The sequence below is a fragment of the Loxodonta africana genome, chromosome 10 (genome assembly GCF_030014295.1).
Source record: "Loxodonta africana isolate mLoxAfr1 chromosome 10, mLoxAfr1.hap2, whole genome shotgun sequence".
In the NCBI taxonomy this organism is placed as follows: Eukaryota; Metazoa; Chordata; class Mammalia; order Proboscidea; family Elephantidae; genus Loxodonta; species Loxodonta africana.
This window is the reverse complement of record NC_087351.1, coordinates 42,682,646-42,707,371: the sequence shown is the minus strand read 5'-3', so window position 1 is coordinate 42,707,371 and position 24,726 is coordinate 42,682,646. Positions and strand designations below refer to the sequence as shown.

Genomic DNA, 24,726 nt, shown 5'->3' with positions numbered 1-24,726 from the left:
TGCTACTGTCATAGACTCTTCCCCAGCTAGACTGGGAATTTTGGAAAGCTAGACTCCTTTTTTTTTTTAGACTCCCACATTCATCTTTGGCAAGCAAAATAAGTCAAGTGCAGTAACAGGCAAATAGTATATCTGATAAATGTTTATTTGAATCTGAAGTAGAAGGACCCTTAAAATTATTTCTCCCAACTACTCACTGTTTTGTGAATGCCAGTCCAAGAGGTTAATAGAATTTTAAAACTCCATCTTTGGGGATACAATACTTAAAATAATGTGAAGCCACTTTTAGATCATGACTATTTGATAAACTTTTTCAGTGAATGTAAAGAGAAAAACCAAATGGCGTCAAAAGTAAAAAAAAAAATTAGGTAAATAAAATTTCACCTAAAAGTTAAATTTTTTTCACTGTATTTAACAGTATTCTTTTAATATTATCATAGTTCTAACCAACAGATAAAGAATAATTCAATTTAACTTAAATTTGAGAAAGAAAAAATAGATGATTAGATGTAAGACTGTTCTATGCTATGTTTTAAATCTGGAGTTGGCAGATCAAAGTCTTACTAATATGAAAAGACAAAATTCAAAGAAATAAATACCCTGAAACAAACATTCTGGGACAGTTAAATAAAAAATAATAAAATATTCACATACCCTCAATGGTCTGTAAGTAAGTGTTCCAAAATCCCAAAGTTTGTACATCAGATAAGGTGTGGACTGCAAAAAGATCACTAAGGACTTTTGCAGAAAGAGTCTCAGGTTTATGACAGAGGATGCTACAAAATGCTTCTGGATAAGTCTGAATTTTCTCTAATACACCAAGAGTTTTCAGACCCTGTTTAAAACTTAACAGAAGAACAGTAATGAGCAAACATTCACACATGTGTGCTTGGTATTACAATAACATTCTCAGCTAATTTACTTGACGTTTTTCAAAATAGCTAATGATTTAAAAAAAACACCTATTGTATTTACTTAGATGTAAAAATACATACATATGGATAGACTATATATGATTTGATACTATCAAATCTGCAACAAGCAAATACATTAATATAAAATATTTTATGATCCTTCTGCCTATATTAATTTGATTTTCTAGAGTAGCATTTAAATTAAGCTAACAATTTTTTTATTGAGAGGAAAGTAGTAGACATCTGAAGTATTCTACGTCTCAATGTTAAAAACAAAAAAAAAAAACCAAACCCAGTGCTGTCGAGTCGATTCTGACTCATAGCAACCCTATTTAGAAGTTAGACGTTATAAAAATAAAGTCGTCTAGAGATTACAAAGAAAAGAGTGATGACTCTTAACCACATAAAAATTTAAAACTTATGTACTAATAACAAAACAAAACAAATGGGGGAAATGTCATGTATATTAAAAATACATGACAAAACTAATTTAATATAAATCATTTTCCTAAAAGATTAACAATCCAATTTTTAAAATGATAAAAAAATACAAATGCATAATTCACAAAAGAAATACAAGAAACTAATTTTTTAAATGCACAGTCTCATGAATGAGCAAGAAACAGAACTACCAGTTTTGCTTATCGGATTGGCAAACAAGAGAACCAAGAATATGAAGCATTGGCTCTACCCCTTGATTAAGCCCCACATGTGCCCTGGATCCCCTACCTGCCTCCTCAGGTACCTTGCTACATTGATTAATATCCCCTTCTACTTACTTTCTTAAGAGCACTTAAACATGCCTAATTTTCCCATCTTTGAATAAGAGAAAAAACAAAACAAAAACTTTACTCAATCCCATCTCCCTAAGCAGCCACCGCTTTTTCTTTCCTAGACAACCTACTTAAAAGTTTATCTATATTCACTGTCTCTATTTCTTTATCCCTATTCACTTCTTTTTCACTCCTACGCACATTTCAAGAGAAACTACCATAAGGTCATGAAAGATCTCACCATTAAACCCAATAGTCCTTATTTTGCTCGAATTTTAAGTTATTCCACTGTTTACAACCTCCCTCTTAAAACGGTATTGGATTCTGTGATACCAGTCTCCTGGTTTAACCACTCTTTTCTGGCCAGTCCTTTCCAGTTTCTCTTACAGGTTTCTTGTTTCTGTACCTTGCCTTTTGATATTTGCCCCTCATGACTCTGTCCAGTGCCATCTTCTCTTCTCCCTTTACAGACATAGCTCAGGCAACTTCACCCTCTTACCTAGTAGGTATATGCTCGTCACGAAAAAATCTATTACCTCCAGCCCAGAAATAGAGTCAGTAGACTACTGGGCACCATACAGAGGATTTTCAAAAGTCCAAACTCATTAAGTCCAAAAGAAAGCTCACCAGTTACCACCAAAATCTGAACCTTAGGTGACAGTAAATGGCCCCATTATCCATTAAATTTTTATGGCTAAAAATCTAAAAGTCATTCTTAACTCTTGCCTCTTCCTTTCCTAATTATGAAGTCCTATGAATTTTCTAGTCTTTGCTCATTTATCTATGTAATTCTGCTACCACCCTAATATGAATCACCTGCAGATATCTTTTAAGAGCAAAGAAAATAACTGTATAATGCTATGGTACCATCTTACGTTATCACACAACTATCTTGATAATAAATAACTTTCAAATACGTAAACGTATTACACTGACAGTCACCAACTTTTCATTCCATGGTCATTTTTTTGTTTTGTTTTTGCTGTATTCCTGTGAGCTACCTGTGTATTTTTTTAATTCCGTTTTTACTAACAGTATTTTTGAGTGTATCTCTTTGTATAGATTTTATTAATAGTTGCTCTGAGTATTACGTTATACATACATAACTAATACAGTATACAGGTGTTAACATTTTAACAGTTTGAGTAAAATGTAGAAACCTTACCCTCTCCATCTATACAGTAATTTCCAAAACATTTCCTCTACATACACTGAGAATCATGGTATAATTTTTGCTTCAATCATCAAGCTTATTTTAGAAAACTCAAAAGAAGAAAACATTTTTATTATTCTTTCTGTTGTTCTTTACTCCTTCCTGATATTCCAGGATTCCATCTTTTAAAATGTGCTTTATGTTTCAAAAACTTCCTATACCCATTCTTTTAGGGTAAGTCTGCTGGCCACAAATTGTCTTGCTTTCTTTCATGTAAGAAAGTCTAGATTTCCTCTTAATTTTATTTTGCCATGTCATTTTTTAGGTCCCAAGAACTCTACCTGGTCTGTCTTCTCTCTACCTTTCAGAGCCCCTATATGTTTTTTTTTTTTTTTTGTATACAATGCCAGAGTTTTTCATTGTACTTAGTGGGAGGAATAGAGAAAAGTGTGTCTACTCTACTTTACCTGAAATCAGAAGACCATGATCATTTTTCAATTTTGAATTACTATTTGATTCACTTCACATTTTGTTTTGCTTTTTCAATTCCTTGTTTATCTTTTAAATCACTGTAACAATACTTTCTTGTCTTATTCAGTTTATTCTGTTATGTAAATCCCTGGTATTCTACTCGTCCCAATTCTTGGCTCTTTTGTGTTTTGTCATTTTTATTAGGAACTCATCTTCAGTAAGGACTGCTTTATCTTTAGCATTCCCATTACTCTAGGGCTGTAGAAAGTTCCCTACACAGTAGCTATATATTTGCTTTTGCCTGGTACTGTATTCATAGCTATGAGTTGAAATCAACTTGATGGCAACAGGTTTTTTTTTTTTTTTTGTACTCTACTAGTATTATCAGTACCAAAACCAATTACTTTATTAATTTCCTTGCTTTGGGTTGGGGTCCACACAGGACTCCAAACCCAAGTGTGGGGCAAGCTAAGGGTTTTGATTTTACATGATAAGGCCCTTTCGGTTTTGGTTTCCTTCTTACGTCTGACATCTGCAGGACTCTCTTCTTATAAGCTCAGGTATTTAATTTAAAAGACTGTTTTTGCTATATAGTTTTTGTTTGTTTACACAGAAGGAGGGGTTACTCTTTAGCTGCTTTTTTCTCTTGCCTTCTTCATCTTGATCTGCCTAATTCCTATTTATAATGCTGGTTTTAATTTAAACTTCACTTCTACAGCAAAGCTTTCCCTGACCTTTAGACTACTTGTATCTATAAACACAAAAAACAGAATTGAATAACAATAAATTCTCACATACCTACCATCTGTAGGTATGTGAACGATTTGGCAGAAAAAAATTAAAAAAAACTCTGTATATCTCACTAAGAGATGCATTTCAAATAATTTTTTAAATATAAAAAAATGTCTATTTGGACTGTTTTATATACTAGTCATAATTATAATGGTAATTCTATCCATAAGAAAATTTTACTACTTAAGAGTCTTACAGTAGGAAACTTTTCTATATATTTAAAAATTATATAACAGTGTTACTTTAAATTACAATATTAAAAATACACTGGAAATTGTATCCTTTGCAACTATTTAAGCTTATGATGTAACATTATATTTCAATTTAGAAGAGTACAGAGGAACATCCCAAATGTCCATCAACAGGGAATTGGTTGAATGAACAATGATATATCCAAACAATGGAGTTTTGTATAGCTCTAAAAAGAAACAAAGAATATGTCTATTTAATACTATGGAGCCATCTCCAGGATATATTGTCAAATGAAAAAGAAGTTTTTTTTTTTTTTTTTTAAAAAGGTGGACAATATGTTATCATTTAGTTAATAAAAGTAAATTTACACATGTATACACACACACACATATATTTATCTGTTAGCATTAAAAAGAAAAACCATGACAAATATAAAATGGTTATTTCATCAGAGATAGAAGGTGGAAGGGATAAGGATGAAAGATACACTTCTTTGAATACACTCTGTATCATACAGCTGAATTCTTTCAATATACATTATAGATTTGACTTTGGAACCACACATATATTTTACATAATTTTAACAAAAAAACAACTTTTAATAAAACCAATTGGGTTAAAAACAGAAAATAAAATAACTATTCCAAATGACTTTAAAACACAGTAATTTGATTGAACAGCTTTAAAACAAAAAGTCAAAAATAATTTAAATCTAGTTTTAGTAATAATATGTCATTGATGATAATGTTGGTATTGTTACTCTGAGACTATTGTTTATGAAATCTGAAATAAGTCAACTGGATAGTGGGTACTCTAATTTGTCAGTGTCCTTGAGAACTGGGATTCTCTACAGATGAAAGAAGAAAGTAAAAAATCTTGAAGTGAATTTGAAATAAAAGTGTCAGTTTAAACTCATGATGTATTTTATATTAATAAATCGAAGCCAAAAACTAAATAGTTCCCAATTCTGGATCCACTGAAAAGGCCTAGAAGCAATGACCATACTGGTGAAAATGAACATCCCTACAATCTACATTGTGGTTTTGAAATACCATTTCCCATTCAAAGAAACAAGCATTCCATAGGCCAGAATATACAAAATGAGCCTGAAACACCTTGCCATGCCAGACAGTAAGAAAGCTATCAAAGACCACTCAGGGTCATATTGAAAGAACTAAAAAAAAAAAAAAAAAAGGCTTATACTTGCCAAAGATGAGACAATTTGAATTTCAATAAGGGTAATAACTACAATGGTTTTGAATACATCAAGTATATTTAAATCTAGGGGTTAATGATACTTATATTAAAAACAACAACAATGTATTGATCATTTCTGAGATGATGTATGTCTGATATTTGCTTGAATAACAACTTCATAAATCTTAGATCTGGGTGGTGATTACATGGTTATATTATTCTGTCTACTTCCATATATATTTGATTTTTCCATTATTTAAAAAAATAGGAGAGTACAAGTAAATAAAAGAACTTTGAAAACTCATGTGGTACTGGAAAATAGTTTGAAGACTACTATTCTCAGCTAAAGAAAGCAAGAACGACATCTACCCTGTTAATCAAAGAATCCTCAGTACCCCAGTAGACAACAGGTATTCAATAAATAATTATTAAATGAATGGAGATGGAAATATATAGTTAGCTCAAGAGGTAAAATTTTTAAAATAATTTTCTACTTAGAAAAATAATTATAAGCTTACAAAAAAAAAAAAAAACTGAAGGAAAGATTACTTTCCCATTTAGCATCATACATTTACACAATTCTGTATACTAAGGCCAGAAAAGTAATCATTCATAAGAGGTTAATTTTAAAGCATTATTTTAAAATAGCATTTAAGTTTTCTTCTAAGACAAACATTTACATTCACTACCAAGTGTATCTCACATTAAAAATCAACTAACCACTTAAAGCACGTAATTTGAGAGAATCTTTCACACATAAATAACTTACCTTTCAAAGGGTGCTTGGACTCTCTTAATGACATGGTAGAAAAGTATGTCATTTACCAGGTGATATTTGTCGCTTAAAGTCCTTATAAGTTTTAGACAACCTGTAAGTTTTAGGTAGTTATAGCATTCATTTATTACTGAGTTTAAGTCATCCATATTTGTTGCTGTATTTATCTGTAATCAAAGAGAAAATACACCTACTTTACCCATTTACTAGTGAGTGGTATTTACATTTCAAATGACATTATTACTTTCTATTCAATTCTTCAGTACAGCAGGGTGGAGTGAAAAGTATACGAAGAAGTATTTTTCTAGAATAAATGCATGAAAACCCAGCTCAACAAATATTGTATACATCTGTAATACCACTATATATGTCTGCCTTCCAAAAACTGAGAGTATAATGTATACATGCCACTTTAATAAAGGAAATTATTTACATAAAAGGAAATAATTGACACAATAAGGTTATATTGCACTGGAGAGGCAAGAGAGATGAGCTGGGATTTCATGGAAAATATCAGCTGACACTTAAAAGAAACTTATAGGTTAGCTCATAAACAAAGGTAAAAAAGGAGACAGAAAAAAAACAGGAGTAAGTCAACAGTCCATTCGAATGGAAAATTTACTTGTTATTCCTTCATTCTAAAATACTCTTCTCAGATTGAAAAGGTAATTAAAAAAAAAAAAAAAATCAACTCCCTCCCCCCTCAAAAGCCCTGGCCCAGATGGCTTCAATGGCTTATTCTACCAAACATTCAGAGAAGAGCTTACACCACTACTACTCAAACTATTTCACAACACAGAAAAGGAAGGGATACTTCCAAATTCATTCTATAAAGTCAGCATAACACTGATATCAAAACCAGGCAAAGATACCACAAAAAAAGAAAAGCACAGACCAATTTCTCTCACGAATATAGATGCAAAAATTCTCAACAAAATTCTAGCTAATAGAATTCAGTATCATATCAAAAAAATAATACACCATGACTAAGCCTTGAGTTGCAATAGTGAAGGACTCTATGGGGAAAATAACAAATGACACAGGAAGCATCAAAAGAAGATGGAATGAATACACACAGTCATTATACCAAAAAGAATTAGTTGATGTTCAGCCATTTCAAGAGGTGGCATATGATCAGGAATCAATGGTACCGAAGGAAGAAGTCCAAGCTGCTCTGAAGGCACTGGCAAAAAACAAGGCTCCAGGAATTGATGGAATACCAATTGAGATGTTTCAATAAACAGATGCAGCACTGGAGGTGATCACTCGTCTATGCCAAGAAATATAGAAGACAGCTTCCTGGCCAACTGACTGGAAGAGATCCATATTTATGCCTATTCCCAAGACAGGTGATCCAACTGAATGTGGAAATTATAGAACAATATCATTAATATCACACGCAAGCAAAATTTTGCTGAAGGTCATTCAAAAACGGCTGCAGCAGTATATCGACAGGGACTGCCAGAAATTCAGGCCAGTTTCAGAAGAGGACGTGGAATCAGGGATATCATTGCTGATGTCAGATGGATCTTGGCTGAAAGCAGAGAATACAAGAAAGATGTTTACCTTTTATTGACTATGCAAAGGCATTTGACTGTGTGGATCATAACAAGCTACGGATAACATTGCAAAGAATGGGAATTCCAGAACACTTAACTGTGCTCATGAGGAACCTTTACATAGGTCAAGAGGCAGTTGTTCAGAGAGAACAAGGGGATACTGATTGGTTTAAAGTCAGGAAAAGTGTGCGTCAGGGTTGTATTCTTTCACCATACCTATTCAATCTGTATGCTGAGCAAATAATACGAGAAGCTGGACTATATGAAGAAGAACGGGGCATCAGGATTGGAGGAAGACTCATTAACAACCTGTGTTATGCAGATGACACAACCTTGCGTGCTGAAAGTGAAGATGACTTGAAGCACTTACTGATGAAGATCAAAGACCACAACCTTCAGTATGGACTGCACCTCGACATAAAGAAAACAAAACTCCTCACAACTGGACCAATGAGCAACATCATGATAAATGGAGAAAAGATAGAAGTTGTCAAGGATTTCATTTTACGTGGATTTACAATCAACAGCCATGGTAGCAGCAGTCAAGAAATCAAAAGATGCATTGCATTGGGAAAATCTGCTGCAAGGACCTCTTTAAAGTGTTGAAGAGCAAAGATGTCACCTTGAAGACTAAGGTGTGCCTGACCCAAGCCATGGTATTTTCAATCGCATCATACACATATGAAAGCTGGACAGTGAATAAGGAAGACTGAAGAATTGACGCCTTTGAATTGTGGTGTTGGTGAAGAATATTGAATACACCATGGACTGCCAAGAGAATGAACCAATATGTCTTAGAAGTACAACCAGAATGCTCCATAGAAGCAAGGATGGCGAGATTGCATCTTACATACTTTGGACATGTTGTCAGGAGGGATCAGTTCCTGGAGAAGGACATCGTGCTTGGCAGAGTATGGGGTCAGCGGAAAAGAGGAAGACCCTCAACGAGGTGGACTGGCACACTGGCTGCAACAATAAGCTCAAGCATAATAATGATTTTAAGGATGGTGCAGGACCAGGCAGCATTTTGTTCTGTTGTGCATAGGGTTGCTATGAATCGCAACCGACTTGACGGCATCTGACAACAACATACAAAACCAATGGCCAGCATCATTCTGAATGCAGAGGCTGAAATCATTCTTCTTGAGAACAGGAACAAGACAAGGATGCCCTTTATCACCATTCCTATTTAACATCGTGCTGGAAGTCCTAGCTAGAGCAACAAGGCAAGAAAAAGAAAGGGCATCCAAATTGGTAAGAAAGAAGTAAAACTGTCCCTATTTGTGGGTGATATGATACTATACATAGAAAACCCAAAAGACTCCACAAGAAAACTACTGGAACTGATAGATTCAGCAGAGCAGCAGGATACAAGATAAACATACAAAAACCAGTTGAATTCCTATACACCAATAAAGAGAATTACAAAAAGGAAATCAGGAAAAAAAAACACCATTTATAATACTCCTAAAAAAAGAAAAAAAAAAACTTAGGAATAAATCTAACCAGAGATGTAAAAGACCTATACAAAGAAAACTACAAAACACTATTGCAAGAAACCAAAAGGGACCTACATAAATGGAAAAACATACCATGCTCATGGATAGGTAGACTCAACATTGTGAAAATCTCAATTTCATCCAAAGCAATCTACAAATACAATGCAATGCTGATCCAAATACCAACAACATTCTTCAAAGAGACGGAAAAGCTAATCATTAACTTTATATGGAGAGGAAAGAGGTCCCAGGTAAGTAAAGCACTATTAAAGAAGAAGAATAAAGCAGGAGGACTCGTATTACCTGACCTCAGAACCTACTATACAGCCAAGGTAGTCAGAGTAGCCTGGTACTGGTACAATGACAGACACATGAACCAATGGAATAGAACCCAGATATAAATCCCTCCACCTACGGTCACCTGATCTTTGACAAAGGCACAAAGTCCATTAAATGGGGAAAAGACAGTCTTTTTAACAAATGGTGCTGGCAAAACTGAATGACAATTGGCAAAAAAATGAAACAGGACCCATACCTCACACCATACACAAAAACTAATTCAAAATGACTCAAAGACTTAAATATAAAACCAAAAACTATGACGGTCATACAAGAAAAAATAAGGTCAACACTAGAGGCCCTACTACATGGCATCAACAGGATACAAACCATAAGTAACAATACACAAACACCAGAAGATAAGCTAGATAACTGGGATCTTCTAAAAATTAAACACTTACGCTTATCAAAAGACTTCACCAAAAGAGTAAAAAGAGAACCTACAGACTGGGAAAAAAAATTTGGCTATGACAAATCCAACAAAGGTCTAATCCCTGAAATCTACAGAAGAATCCAACACCTCTACAACAAAAAGACAAACAACCCAATTAAAAAGTGGGCAAAGGATATGACCTGACACGTAACCAAAGAAGACATTTAAACAGCTAACAGATACATAAGGAAATGCTCAAGATCATTGGCCATTAGAGAAATGCAAATCAAAACTATAATGAGATACCATTGCACCCTGGCATTACTGAAACGAATTAAAAAAAAAAAAAAAAACAGAAAATAACAAATGTTGGAGAGGCTGCGGGGAGAATGGAACTCTTACGCACTGTTGGTGGGAATGCAAAATGGTACAACCATTTTGGAAAACAATATGGTGCTTCCTTAAAAAGCTAGAAATAGAAATACCACATGATCCAGCAATCCCACTTCTAGGAATATATCCTAGAAAAATAAGAGCCATCACACGAATAGACATATGCATACTCACGTTCATTGCAGCATTGTTCACAATAGCCAGAAGAAACAACCTAGGTGCCCATCAACAGATGAATGGATAAACAAACTATGGTACATACACACAATGGAGTATAAAACAATGAAAAAGAACAATGATGAATCTGCGAAGCATCTCACAACATGAATGAATCTGGAGGGCATTATGCTGACTGAAATAAGTGAATCACAAAAGGACAAATATTGTATGAGACCACTACTATAAAAACTCATTACGAAGTTTACGCTAAAAAAAGAAACAATCCTTGATGGTACGAGAGAGGGGAGGGGTGAGTTGGGAGAGAAAAATACTAGACGATAAATAAGTGATAACTTTGGTGAAGGGTAAGACAGTACACAGTACTGGAGAAGCCAGCACAACTTGTACAAGGCAAGGTCATGGAAGGTCCACAGACACATCCAAACTCCCTAAGGGACCAAATTACTGGGCTGAGGGCTGTGGGGACCATGGCCTTGGGGAGCATCTAGCTCAACTGGCATAACATAGTTTACAAAGAAAATGTTCTACGTTCCACTTTGGTGAGTAGCGTCTGGGGTCTTAAAAGTTTGTGAGCAGCCATATAAGATACTCCACTGGTCCCACCCCGTCTGGAGCAAGGGAGAAAGAAGAAACCAAAGACACAAAGGAAGATTAGCCCAAAGGATTAATGGACCACAACTACCACAGTCTCCACCAGACTGACTCCAGCACAACTAGATGGTGCCTGGCTACCACCACCGCCTGCCCTGACAGGGATCACAACAGAAGGTTCCAGACAGAGCTGGAAAAAAATGTAGAACAAAATTCTAAATCACCAAACAAACACAAACTTATTGGTCTGACAGAGGCAGAAGAAACCCCAAGAGTACGGCCCCCAGACACCCTTACAGCTCAGTAATGAAGTCACTCCTGAGGTCTGCCCTTTGGCCAAAGATTAGACAGGCCTATGAAACAAAACAAGACTAAATGAACACTTCAGCCCAAGGGCAAGGATAAGAAGGCAGGAGGAGACAGGAAAGCTAGAAACGGGGAATCCAAGGTCTAGAAAGGGAGAGTGTTGACATGTCATGGGGTTGGCAACCAATGTCACAAAACAAGCGTATTAACTGTTTAATAAGAAACTTCTGTGCTCTGTAAACCTTCATCTAAAGTACAATGAAAAATTAAATAATAATAATAAAATACTCTTCTCCTAGATATTTACATGACCCCCTCATTATTTCAGATCTCTGCTGCAATTTCAGAGGTTTTTCCTGGCTATGCTGTTCAAAATAACACCTTCACACTCTATCAGAAGCTAATAATTTTATGTTATCTCAACCTCTCCAAAAGCACTCCCTCCCTCCATGCCTGAGTTTTAGCTGGGTACATAGTCAAACTTTCCTCGCAGCTAGGTGTGATCATACCAAAAAAACAAACCTAGTGCCGTCGAGTTGATTCCGACTCACAGTGACCCTATAGGACAGAACAGAACTGCCCCATAGAGTTTCCAAGGAGTGCCCGGGGGATTTGAACTGCTGACCCTTTGGTTAAAACCTGTAGCACTTAACTACTATGCCACCAATGTTTCCAGGTGTGATCATATGACTAAGATTTGTCCAATAGTAGTAAGTGAAAATTGTGTGAAATATCCATGCTCCTGAATTCCACTTTCTCCTGTAAGTAAAGAGTAAGATGCAACCATGTGGATAAAGACAATATCCTAAGTGATTACACAATGAGAGGAACTCAGTTGCCTAGATGACATTGTGTTTCACAACAGGGGCCATTTCTGTAAAGGGCCAGATAGTATCTTACACATCGCAGGAGAAATGGTCTGATTAAACTACCCAACTCTGCCACTGTGGTGTGAGAGCAGTCACAGACATATAACAACTGAACACGGCTATTTATAAAAGGAGGGAGTGAGCCAGAATTGGTCTGCAGGCCATAATTTGCTAACCCCATTCTAAAATCTAGATTTAAAGAGAAATAAGCATCTGTCTTTTTTGAACCACCATATTTTTGGGTCTCTTTGTTATAGAATCTTAGTCTAAGCCCTAACTTATATATACCCCAATCATTATCTATCTTCCTTCTCTTATTCTATTGTATTTATAACACACTTTATTATCTGAAAGCATTATTACATATTTATTTAACTTCTGTCTTCCTTTTAAAATGTAAATTCCAAGAAGGCAGGGACTTTGGTTTACTACTATCTTCAGTGATAATACAGTGGAGGATGCACAGAATTTGTTGACTAAATGAATGAAAACAAATTGGACAGCGGTAGAGAAAGTAGAGTAGATAAAGCTAGGAGGAGAATTGGAGGTCTTGAATGCCCCAATGAAGAGCCTGAACTCTGTTCAGAGGCAATGGAAAGACATTCAGGGATCCTGAAAAAAGAAAGTAACATGGTCAAAAAGGTACTTTTGGAAGAATCACACTAAATAAAGAACATTAGAGTAATATAACTATCGAAGCCAAGACATAATGATAGTCTGCTATATACTAGGTACCGTTTTTTAGAAATAAGATGGAAAGGCTGAAATAGAAGCCATTCATAGAGAGATGACTTGAAACAGAACTGCAAGATGAAGTCCAGAAAGATGAAAATGCCCCCTTCTCCAGGATGATTTGGAATAAAAAAAATCTCTTGAAATGAAAAAGTCAGGCACAAACGCAAATTGTGTGTGTGGGGGGGGCGGAATTAGTTCTGTTTTAAACATATGGGGCTCGAGTTGCTAGCAAGAACCAGGTCTTATCTGAATATAAAAATATAGCCCAAAAACATAGCTCTGAGAATCATTCAGAAAAGTTAAGGAAGAGAAAAGGCTTTCCAAGGAAGAATATAGAATGAGGACTGTTAAGACAACACTGAAAAATTCCTGTATTTCAAGGGTAGGAAGAAGAAGCATTAAAGACAGAAATAGTTAAAAGCAGAAGAGAATACAATATTATGGAAACCAGTAGAATGGAATTCTAAGAAAGTAGTGACTGCAGAAGTAAGAGAAGATGAAAAGCTAAAAAAGAAAGGTCTTTGGATGTGGCAATTTAGAACCCTGGATATAAGCTATGAAATAGCTAAGCTGGCAGAGTGGTGGTGAGAAAAGAGCCTGATTTTAAAAGTTAAGAAATGAATAGGAAATAGAAAGTGGAGACAAGGAAATTAAATTACAGTAGATTTTTAGTAAAGAGGACAAAAGGAAAAATAAGTTCAAGAGTTAAAGGGTCAATTTAAAAGATGTTTTCAAGACAAGGAGTCTTGGGCCATGTTAATGGGATTGTTACAACACAGTGTAACAACTCACACTTATATACTGCTTACTTTGTGTCAAGCACTATTCTTAGTCCTTCACATATAGTAAATAATTCCATCCTCAAAACAACCCAGTAAGGTGAGGCCAAGACCGTGGAGTAATCAGATGCTTCCTGTGGTCCCTCTTACAACAAAGACCTGAAAAAACAACTGAATCAATTACATATGACAATCTAGGAGCCCTGAACATCAAAGTTGAGGAATCAGACTGAGCAGCAGGGGGAGGGAGAGACGATTCAGAAACAGTAAGAAGTTGCCAGACCTGACCTAGCCAGCATCACGTAGGTGGGATCAGCTGGCGTGTGTGGCGAGACAAGCAGTGGCACTTGGGACTCATTTTCCACATCACAAGAGACCGAGTGGCAGACAGTCTGCTCAAACCTCCAGAACCAGCGGAAAACGGTGCTCAGTCAGCAAAAAGTAAGTACAAATGTCTAACCTACCACGTGGATCAAAAAAAAAAGAACTTTTGAGAAGTACCTCTCTCTCATTTACCTGGCCCCTCACTACTCTGCTCTGGTCCTGGTCCAGCTTCAGCAACTGCTGGGATCTCCAGGCCAGAAGTAAGACCTGTCAGGTGCCCTGCACCATCTTCCCAGCTTTGGAGAGGGAACAAATTAACAAAAAAGAAAAAATAATTTGCCAGCTCCACTAACCCGGGAACTCAGGGCAGGCACTGTCCCTTTGCCTAGACACAGGAATAATGGGTCCACGGACTTTGAATGCTTCATCCCTGCATAGACCTGTGTGGGTCCATTTCAACAGCGCAGGCCCTCATTTGCGCAGTATAACAGGGTATATACCTGAAGCCTATTTTAGTCTTTATCTGCTATAACGGGGAATGGCAGATTCGTAACACTTGACACCGCTCTGCCCATTAAGCAGGGTCCTCACCTACCCACATCAGGGGCCTAAGGACTAGTTGCTCCACCTGCTCCACCCAGCCACCCACAACAGGGGTCCAAGAATAAGTGCTGATTCCCGGTATTACAGCCAACAACATTGGGTGCCCATAGTCTGCCTGCAAAACCTACCTACCAACACGCTCTAGGGAACAGGGACACACCTTCCACCTAGACACGCAGGGGCAGCAGTCAGCCCCCTGCTTTGAACAGTGTATAACTCCCTACTGCAGCCAGATACCTGTGCCTAGTCTAATTACCCATGCCTGTCTAGGACTATAGGTGAGAGCCTACACCACACACTTGGAGACCATGACATGGACACCTGAGCTGAATCCACTCTAGAAAAGTAAATGGACTCCTGGGATCACATACCTAGTAACAGCTCTAACCACCTGGTGACAGGATGTGAGAGCTTCAAAGATGCTAATAATTAAAATAGCTCACACAACCAGCCTATTTGGGCATATCAAAACAAATCAAGCTAGGACACGGTAAGCAAACATAAAATGTGTATATGTAATAACTTATTGATGACTTGGAGACAATGGTCAATATCAAATCACATAAAGTGGCAGACCACGATGGCTTCAGCAAGCCTCAGAAACAAAGAATCAAGAAACCCTGTGGAGGAAAAAAACTTCTTGGAATTACCAGAGGTAGAATTCAAAACACTAACAGAACTCTTCAGATCAGGCAAAACACAAAACAAGGCAAGGAACAGACAGTGCCATAGAGGAAGTTAAGAAGGTTATTCAAGAGCATAATGACAAATTTAACAGGTTGCAAGAATCCACAGACAGCAAAAAGAAATCCAAAAGATAAACAGTAAAATTTCAGAATTAGACAACTCAATAGAAAGTCATAGTAGCAGAATTGAGGCAGTGGAAGTTAGAATTAGTGAGACTGAAGATAAAGCACTTGACACCAACTTACCTGAAGAAAAATGAGATAAAAAAAAAATGAAGAAACCCTAAGAATTATGTGGTGCTTTTTCAAGAGGAATAACCTCCAAGTGACTGGAGTACCAGAACGGGGGGGCTGGATATCAGAGAATACAGAGAGGACTATTAAAGGGTTGTTGGCAGGAAACTTCCCCAGTATTGTAAAAGATGAGAAGATATAAATACAAGAAGCTCATTGAACCCTACGCAAGGTAGATCCCAAAAGAAAGTCACCAAGACATATTATAGTCAAACTTGCTAAAACCAAAGGTAAAGAGAGAATTTTAAGAGCAGCTAGGGATAAACGAAAAGTCACCTACAAAGAAGAGTCAATAAGACTAAGCTCTGATTACTATGCAAGCAAGAATGCAACAGGATGACATATATAAAACCATGAAGGAAAAAAATTGCCAGCCAAGAATTATATATCCAGTAATACTACCTCTCAAATATAATGGTGAAATTAGGGCATTTGCAGACAACAAGAAGTTTAGAGAATTTGCAAAAACCAGGCCAAAATTACGAGAAATAATAAAGGGAGTCCTCTGGTTAGAAAATCAATAACATCAGATAACAACCCAAGACAAGAACACAGGACAGAACAACCAGATATCAACCCAGACAAGGAAATCACAAAAATAAATCAAAGCTAAAACACTGAAAATAGGAAAACAGAGATGTCAGTACATAAAAAATGACAACACTGAAAAAAAAAATTAGGGACAAAAAAATGTAACCATGTATCTTCACATGGAGAGGAAATCAGGGGTATCAATAAGTAAAAAATTGGTTTAAACTTAGAAAAATAGGGGTAAATATTAAGGTAACCACAAAGGAAACAAATAATCCTACACATCAATTAAAAAACATAAGGACTCAGCAAATACAAAATCAAAATAATGAAAAACAAAATATACCAAGAAAATGACTCAGTACAGAAACTTAAGTGGAACAAAGATACTGTCAATAACACAAAAAAAGACAACAAAATGACAGCACTAAAGTCACATAGATCAATAATTATGCTGAATGTAAATGGACTAAATGCACCAGTAAAAAGACAGAGAATGGCAGAATGGATAAAAAAACATGATCAGTCTATATGCTGCCTACAAGAGACACACTTTAGACTTAAAGACACAAACTAAACTCAAAGGATGGAAAAAAATACATCAAATAAACAACAATCAAAAAAGAGCAGGAATGGCAATATTAATCTCTGACAAAATAGACTTTAAAACAAAATCCAAATATTTTAGGTGAAGGAAAAGACAATACACAATATAGAAGAGGTCACCACAACTGGACTAAACCAAAAGCAAAGAAGTTTCCTGAATAAACCGAATGCTTCGAAGGCCAGAAGAGCAGGGACCGGGGTTTGGGGACCATGGTTTCAGGGGACATCTAGGTCAATTAGCATAATAAAATCTACTGAGAAAACATTCTGCATCCCACTTTGGTGAGTGGTATCTGGGGTCTTAAATGCTAGCAAGCATCCATCTAAGATGCATCAAGTGGTCTCAAACCACCTGGAGCAAAGAAGAATGAAGAACACCAAAGACACAAGGTAATTATGAGCCCAAGAGACAGAAAGGGCCACAAAAACCAGAGACAACATCAGCCTGAAACCAGAAAAACTAGATGGTACCCGGCTACAACTGACGACTACCCTGACAGGGAACACAACAGTGAATCCCTGAGGGAGCAGGTGAGTAGTGGGATGCAGACCTCAAATTCTCGTAAAAAGACCAGACTTACTGGTCTGACTGAGGCTAGAAGGACCCAGGAGATCATAGTTCCCAGACCTTCTGTTAGCCCAAGTCAGGAACTATTCCCAAAGCCAACTCTTCAGATAGGGTTTGGACTGGATTATAAGATAGAAAATGATACTGGTGAGGAGTGAGCTTCTTGGCTTAAGTAGACACATAAGACTATGTGGACAGCTTCTGTCTGGAGGGGAGATGAGAAGGCAGAGGGATACAGAAGCTGGCTGAATGGACACAAGAATACAGGGTGGAGAGAAGGAGTGTGCTGTCTCATTCGGGGAGAGCAACTAGGAGTATATAGCCAGGTGTATATAAATTTTTGTATGAAAGACTGACTTGATTTGTAAACTTTCACTTAAAGCACCAAAAAAAAAATAAATAAAAGCAAAATCCGCCACAAAGGATAAGGAAGGACACTATATAATGATTAAAGGGTTAATACACCAGGAGAATATAACTATAATAAATATTCACACACCCAATGACAGGGCTCCAAAATACATAAAACAAACTCTAAAAGCACTGAAAAGAGAAATGGACAGCTCCACAATAATAGTAGGAGACTTCAACACACCACTTTCGGTGAAGGACAGAACATCCAGAAAGAAACCTAATAAAGACATGGAGGATCTAAATGCCACAATCAACCAACTAGATCTCATTGACTTATATAGAACACTCCACTCAACAGCAGCCAAGTATACTTTCTTTTCCAACACACATGGAACATTCACCAGAATAGACCACATATTAGGCCACAAAGCAAGCCTTAACAGAATCCAAAACATCAAAATATTACAAAGCCTCTTTTCTGAACATAAAGCCATTTTTTTCCTTGCTTTTTAGAAATCAATAACAGAAAAAGCAAAAAAAAAAAAAAAAAAATCTAATAATGGAAACTGAAGGATACCTTGCTCAAAAACTACTGGGTTATAGAAGAAATTACAGATGGGATAAAGAAAACTCAGAGAATCAAATGAGAATGAAAACACATCCTACGAGAATCTCTGGGACACAGCAAAAACACGGCTCAGAGGTCAATTTACAGTGATAAATGCACATCCAAAAAGAAGAAAGGGCCAAAATCACAACATTAACCTTACAACTTGAAAAACTAGAAAGACTGCAGCAAAAGAGGCCCTCAAGCACCAGAAGAAAGCAAGTAATAAAAATTAGAACAGAATTAAATGGAATAGAGAACAGAAAAACAACTGAAAGAGTTAACAGGACCAAAAGCTGGTTCTTTGAAAAGATCAACAAAATTGATAAACCACTGGCAAAACTGACAAAAGAAAAACAGGAGACAAGGTAAATAACATGAATAAGAAATGAGATGGGCACTATCACAACAGACCCAACTGAAATCAAAAGAATCATATCAGATTACTATGAAAAAGTGTACTCTAACAAATTGGAAAACCTAGAGGAAATGGATGAATTTCTATAAACACACTACTTACATAAACTAACACAAACAGGTAGAACACCTAAATAAATGTATAACATAAGAAAATATTGAAAAGGTAATTAAAATACTCCCAAAAAAAAAAAAAAAAAAAGCCCTGACCCTGACATCTTCACTGGAGAATTCTACCAAACTTTCAGAGAAGAGTTAATACCACTACTACTAAAGCTATTTCAGAGCACATAAAAAGACTGAATAGTCCTAAACTCATTCTATGAAGCCAGCATAACCCTGATGACAAAACCAGGTAAAGACACCACAGAAAAAGAAAATTATAGACTAATATCCCTCATGAACACAGATGCAAAAATCCTCAACAAAATTCTAGCCAATAGAATTCAACAACATACCAAAAAAATAACTCACCACGACCAAGTGAGATTCCTAACAGGTATGCAGGGATGGTTCAACATTAGAAAAACAATCAATGTAATCCATCACATAAATAAAAAAAAAAAGACAAGGGCCACACAATCTTATCAACTGATGCAGAAAAGGCATTTCGACACCCATTTATGATAAAAACTCTAAGCAAAATAAGAATAGAAGGAAAATTCCTCAACACAATAAAGGGCATTTATACAAAGCCAACAGCCAGCATTATCCTAAATGGAGACAGTCTGAAAGCATTCCATTTGAGAACAGGAGACAGACGAGGATGCCCTTTATTACCACTCTCATTCAACACTGTGCTGGAGGTACTAGCCAGAGTAATTACGCTAGAAAAAGAAATAAAGGGCATCCACATTGGTAATGAAGAAGGAAAGTACCTCTATTTGCAGACGATATGATCTTATACACAGAAAACCCTGAAGAATCCTCAAGAAAACTACTGGAACTAACAGAAGAGTTCAGCAGAGTATCACAATACAAGATAAACATACAAAAATCAGCTGGATTCCTCTACACCAACAAAAAGAACTTCAAAGAGGAAATCACCAAACCAATACCATTTACAATAGCCCCCAAGAAGATAAGATACTTAGTAATAAATTTAACCAGAGACATAAAAGGGCTACTGCGAGAAACCAAAAGAGACCGACCTAAGTGGAAAAACATTCCTTCCTCATGGATAGGAAGACTCCACATTGTGAAAATGTCAATTTTACCCAAAGCGGTCTACAGATACAGTGCAATCCCGATCCAAATTCCAGTGACATTTTTTAACGAGATGGAGAAACAAATCGCCACCTTCATATGGAAAGGGAAGAGGCCATGGATAAGTAAAGTGTTACGGAAGAAGAAAACAAAGTGGAAGACCTCACACTACCTGATTTTAGAACCAATTATACTGCCACAGTAGTCTAAACAGCCTGGTACTGGTGTAACAACAGATACATAAACCAGTGCAACAGAATTGAGAATCCAGATATAAATTTATCCACCTATGAGCAGTTGATATTTGACAAAGGCCCAAAGTCCGTTAAAAGGGGAAAAGACTCTTTAACAAATGGTGCTGACACAATTGGCTATCCATCTTCAAAAAAATGAAACAAGACCCATACCTCACACCATGTGCAAAAACTAATTCAAAGTGGATCAAAGGCCTAAACACAAAATCTAAAAAGAAAAAGATCATGGGAGAAAAAACAGGGACAACGCTAGAAGCCCTAATACATGGCATGAACAGAATACAAAACATAACTAACAATGCACAAACACCAGAAGAGAAACTAGATAATCAAGAGCTGCTAAAAATTAAATACTTATGCTCATCAAAAGACTTCACCAAAAGAGTAAAAAGACAACCTACAGACTAAGAAAACACTTGGCTATGACATATCTGATCAGGGTCTAATCTCTAAAATCTACAAGATACTGTAAAACTGCAACCACAAAAAGACAACCCATTTAAAAAATGGGCAAAGGATATGAACAGGCACTTCACTAAAGAAGACATTCAGGCAGTTAACAGACACAAATGCTCACGATCATTAGCCAGTAGAGAAATGCAAATCAAAACTACAATGAGACTCCATCTCACTCCATCAAGGCTGGCATTAATCCAAAAAACACAAAATAATAAATGTTGCAGAGGTTGTGGAGCCTGGAACACTTATACACTGATGGTGGGAATGTAAAATGGTATAAGCACTTTGAAAATCAACTTGGCGCTTCCTTAAAAACCTAGAAATAGAAGTACCACATGATCTAGCAATCCCACTCCTTGGAATACATCCTAGAGAGATTAAGGGCCATCACACGAATAGATATATGCACACCCATGTTCACTGCAGCACTGTCCACAATAGCAAAAAGATGAAAACAACCTAGGTGCCCATCAAGAGAGGAATGGACAAATTATGGTATATTCACACAACGGAATACTACTCAATGATAAAGAATAACGATGAATCCACAAAGCATCTCATAACATGGATGAATCTGGCAGGCATTATGCTGAGTGAAATTAGTGAGTTGCAAAAGGACAAATATTGTATGGGACCACTATTGTAAGAACTTAAGAAAAGGTCTAAACACAGAAGAAAACATTCTTTGATGGTTATGAGAGTGGGGAGAGAGGGAGATGGAAATTTACAGACTAGATAGTAGACAGGCATTATCTTAGGTGAAAGGAATACAGGGGAAGTCAGCACCACTGGACTAAACCAAAAGCTAAGAAGTTTCCTGAACACAACCAAAAACTTCGAGGGACAGTATAGCGGGTGTGGGGGTCTGGAGACCATGGTTTCAGGGGATATCTAGGTCAACTGGCATAACAAAGTTTATTAAGAAAACGTTCCGCATCCCACTTTGATGAGTGGCATCTGGGGGTCTTAAAAGCTAGTGAGCAGCCATCTAAGATGCATCAATTGGTCCAAACCCACCTTGGGCGAAAGAGAATGAAGAACACCAAAGACACAAGGAAAATATTAGCCAAAGAGACAGAAAGTGCCACATAAACCAGCGACTCCATCAGCCTGAGTCCAGAATAACCAGACGGTGCCTGGCTGCCACCAATGACTGCCCTGACAGGGAACACAACAGAGTTGCTGATGGAGCAGAAGAAAAGTGGGTGCAGAACTCAAATTCTAGTAAAAAGACCAGACTTAACAGTCTGACTGAGACTGGAGGAACCCCAGAAGACATGGCCCTGGACTCTCCGTTAACCCAGAAGTAAAACCATTCCTGAAGCCAACTCTTCAGACAAAGAACACATTGGACTATAAGACATAAAATGATACTTGTGAAGAGTGTGCTTCTTCACTAGAAGCAGATCATATCCTTTGGACTCAGGGTCCCTGCGCTGAGAAGCTCTTAGACCAGGGGAAGATAGATGACAAGGGCCTTCCCCCAGAATCAAGAGAGAGAGAAAGCCTTCCCTAGGAGCTGGCGCCCTAATTTCGGACTTTTGTCCTCTCAGACTGTTAGAGAATACATTTGTTTGTTAAAGCCAAAATTAAAAAAAAAAAAAAAAAGAATGTGCTTCTTATTTCTAGTAGATACACAAGACTAAATGGGCAGCTCCTGTTTGGAGGCCAGATGAGAAGGCTGAAAGGGATAGGAGCTGGTTGAATGGACACGGGAAATCCAGGGTGACAAAGAGGAATGTGCGGTTGTATTACAGGGATAACAAGAAGGGTCACATAAAAATATATATATAAATTTTTATGTAAGAAGCTAATTTGAGCTGTGAACTTTTACCTAAAGCACGCACACACACAAAACCAGCCTATAAAGTAGGTACCATCATGGAGCACTCTCACTCTATGATGATGAAACTGAGGCACAGGGGGGGTCAAGTAACTTGCTCAATGTAACACATTGGTTAAGTAGAAGGGCTTGGATTTAAAATGCAAGCAGCTCAACTTCCAACTCTGTGCTCTTATACGAAGCAACTAAAGATAGAAAAAAAAGGTGTATAACTGATTACATTTGGTACCAAAGAAGACTGGATAACATGAGTTCAAAACAAAAAACCCAGATTTACTTGGAATGAGTGGAAGACTTTGTTGTTTGAAATAGGGAAAAAGAGGTAGAGTATGTTTAAATGGTAGGGAGGTCATGGGAGGAAAATTTAAATGGATCTTCTTGTCTTACTTAAACAGGCAGTAGAGTCCAGTGGTTAAAAGCATAGGCTCAGAAGTCAGACTTCAGTTGAATGTCAACTCTGATTAACTATTACAGCTGTGTGAACTTGGGCATGATAGTTACATTTGTTAAGCCCTCAGTTTCCAAATCAGTAACTAATCAGTAGGTATAATACTTATAGTGTATTATAATTAAATGAGTTTGTACATATAACATGTAATATAAAGTCTGCCATAATTTTTTAATAAATGGTAACTATTTTTAAGTGATAATACTGAGTCCCCACACTTCTTTCCATAGGAAAGAAATTGAGCCAGGTCCTTCTCTCCACCCACCACTTATTCCTGCCTAGAGGAGGAAGCATATTATCTGACTGGTGAGCCAAGTCCTTCCTCTCTTCAGATCCATCTACCTGCAAGCAAGTGCTCTTTCATTTGCTCTCTAGCACGCAGTGAGGAATCTGGCTCACACTGTCTCCAGCAGAGTCAATAAATCCATCTCGTTCAACACCCATGGAAGCAGCAGTCAAGAAATCCAAGGACATATGGCATTTGTCAAATCTGCTGCAAATGACCTCTTTAAAGTTTTGAAAAGCAAACGTGTCACCTTGAAGACTAAGGTGCGCCTGACCCAAGCCATGTTATTTTCAATCGCCTCATACGCATGCGAAAGCTGGACAACGAATGAAGAAGATCGAAGAGGAAGTGATGTCTTTGAATTGTGGTGTTGGCGAAGAATATTGAACATGCCTTGGACTATCAGAAGAATGAACATCTGTCTTGGCAAAAGTTCAACCAGAATGCTCTTTATAAGTAAGGATTGCAGCACTATATCTCACATACTTTGGAAATGTTATCAGGAGGGACCAATCCCTGGAGAAGGAGATCATGCTTGGTAAAGTAGATTAACAAAAAAGAGGAAAATTCTTAACAAGATGGACTGACACAGTGGCTGCAACATAACAACGATTGTGAGGATGGCACAGGACCAGGCAGTGTTTCATTCTGTTGTACACAGGGTCACTGTGAGTTGGAACTGACTCAATGGCACCTAAGAACAACAACAATAACAAGTTCTGGGGACAGTTAGCTAGCTTTTTAAACACAGAACTAGGCAACATTGTCCAACTGATTTTATCAACATTAAACCTGTTACTTTGATCTTCAGCTGTCTGACTTTCATATCTATTTCTTAACTGGTTCTGAATTCTGCTGGTAAACAGAAATATTATTATACATTCATTACCCCTAAAAACTCCAAGTAAAGTATTATTCTATTGCAGACCAGTCATTTATTTTCAAATGTACCTAGAATGTAGTCTACATTTTAATAAACAGGTATATTTCTTACCCTGATTATAATTTGTGCGACATCAAAGTCTGAAACATCGTCTAAAATTGGTTGGGTTTTCTCTGGTCCATAAGCAAGGCAATTAAATAAGGTTTTAGAAAAGAAACCAGGTGAAGGACCACCATGAACCAAAGAAATGGCAAGCATTTTGCCAGCTTCATAGTAAAGATTCTCTTTCAGAGCTGTAAATACAGATAAAAATATATCAAAAACACTTATTATAATAAGATCTTAATTTTTAATGAATATGTAATTTAAAATTTTAAAAATCAAAGCATTACGTGTAAAATAACTTAATTCTCAGAGGGTATTACCATGCACAAAATATAATCTCTCCAAAATATACAAAAAATGTA

General features: G+C 36.8%; 1 protein-coding gene across 11 annotated transcripts in view; it reads right to left on the bottom strand.

Moving 5' to 3' along the window:
• The window catches only part of G2E3 (G2/M-phase specific E3 ubiquitin protein ligase), an 84,256-nt gene that overhangs the window by 1,294 nt on the left and 58,236 nt on the right, over positions 1–24,726 (bottom strand). For all 11 annotated transcript variants that reach the window (XM_023546064.2, XM_023546063.2, XM_023546067.2 and 8 more), the window contains 3 exons: positions 24,371–24,552; positions 6,262–6,434; positions 655–845 (listed from right to left, as the gene is read on the bottom strand). In XM_023546064.2, coding sequence (XP_023401832.1) covers positions 655–845; positions 6,262–6,434; positions 24,371–24,552 — 546 coding nt within the window. The remainder of the gene's footprint in view (positions 1–654; positions 846–6,261; positions 6,435–24,370; positions 24,553–24,726) is intronic.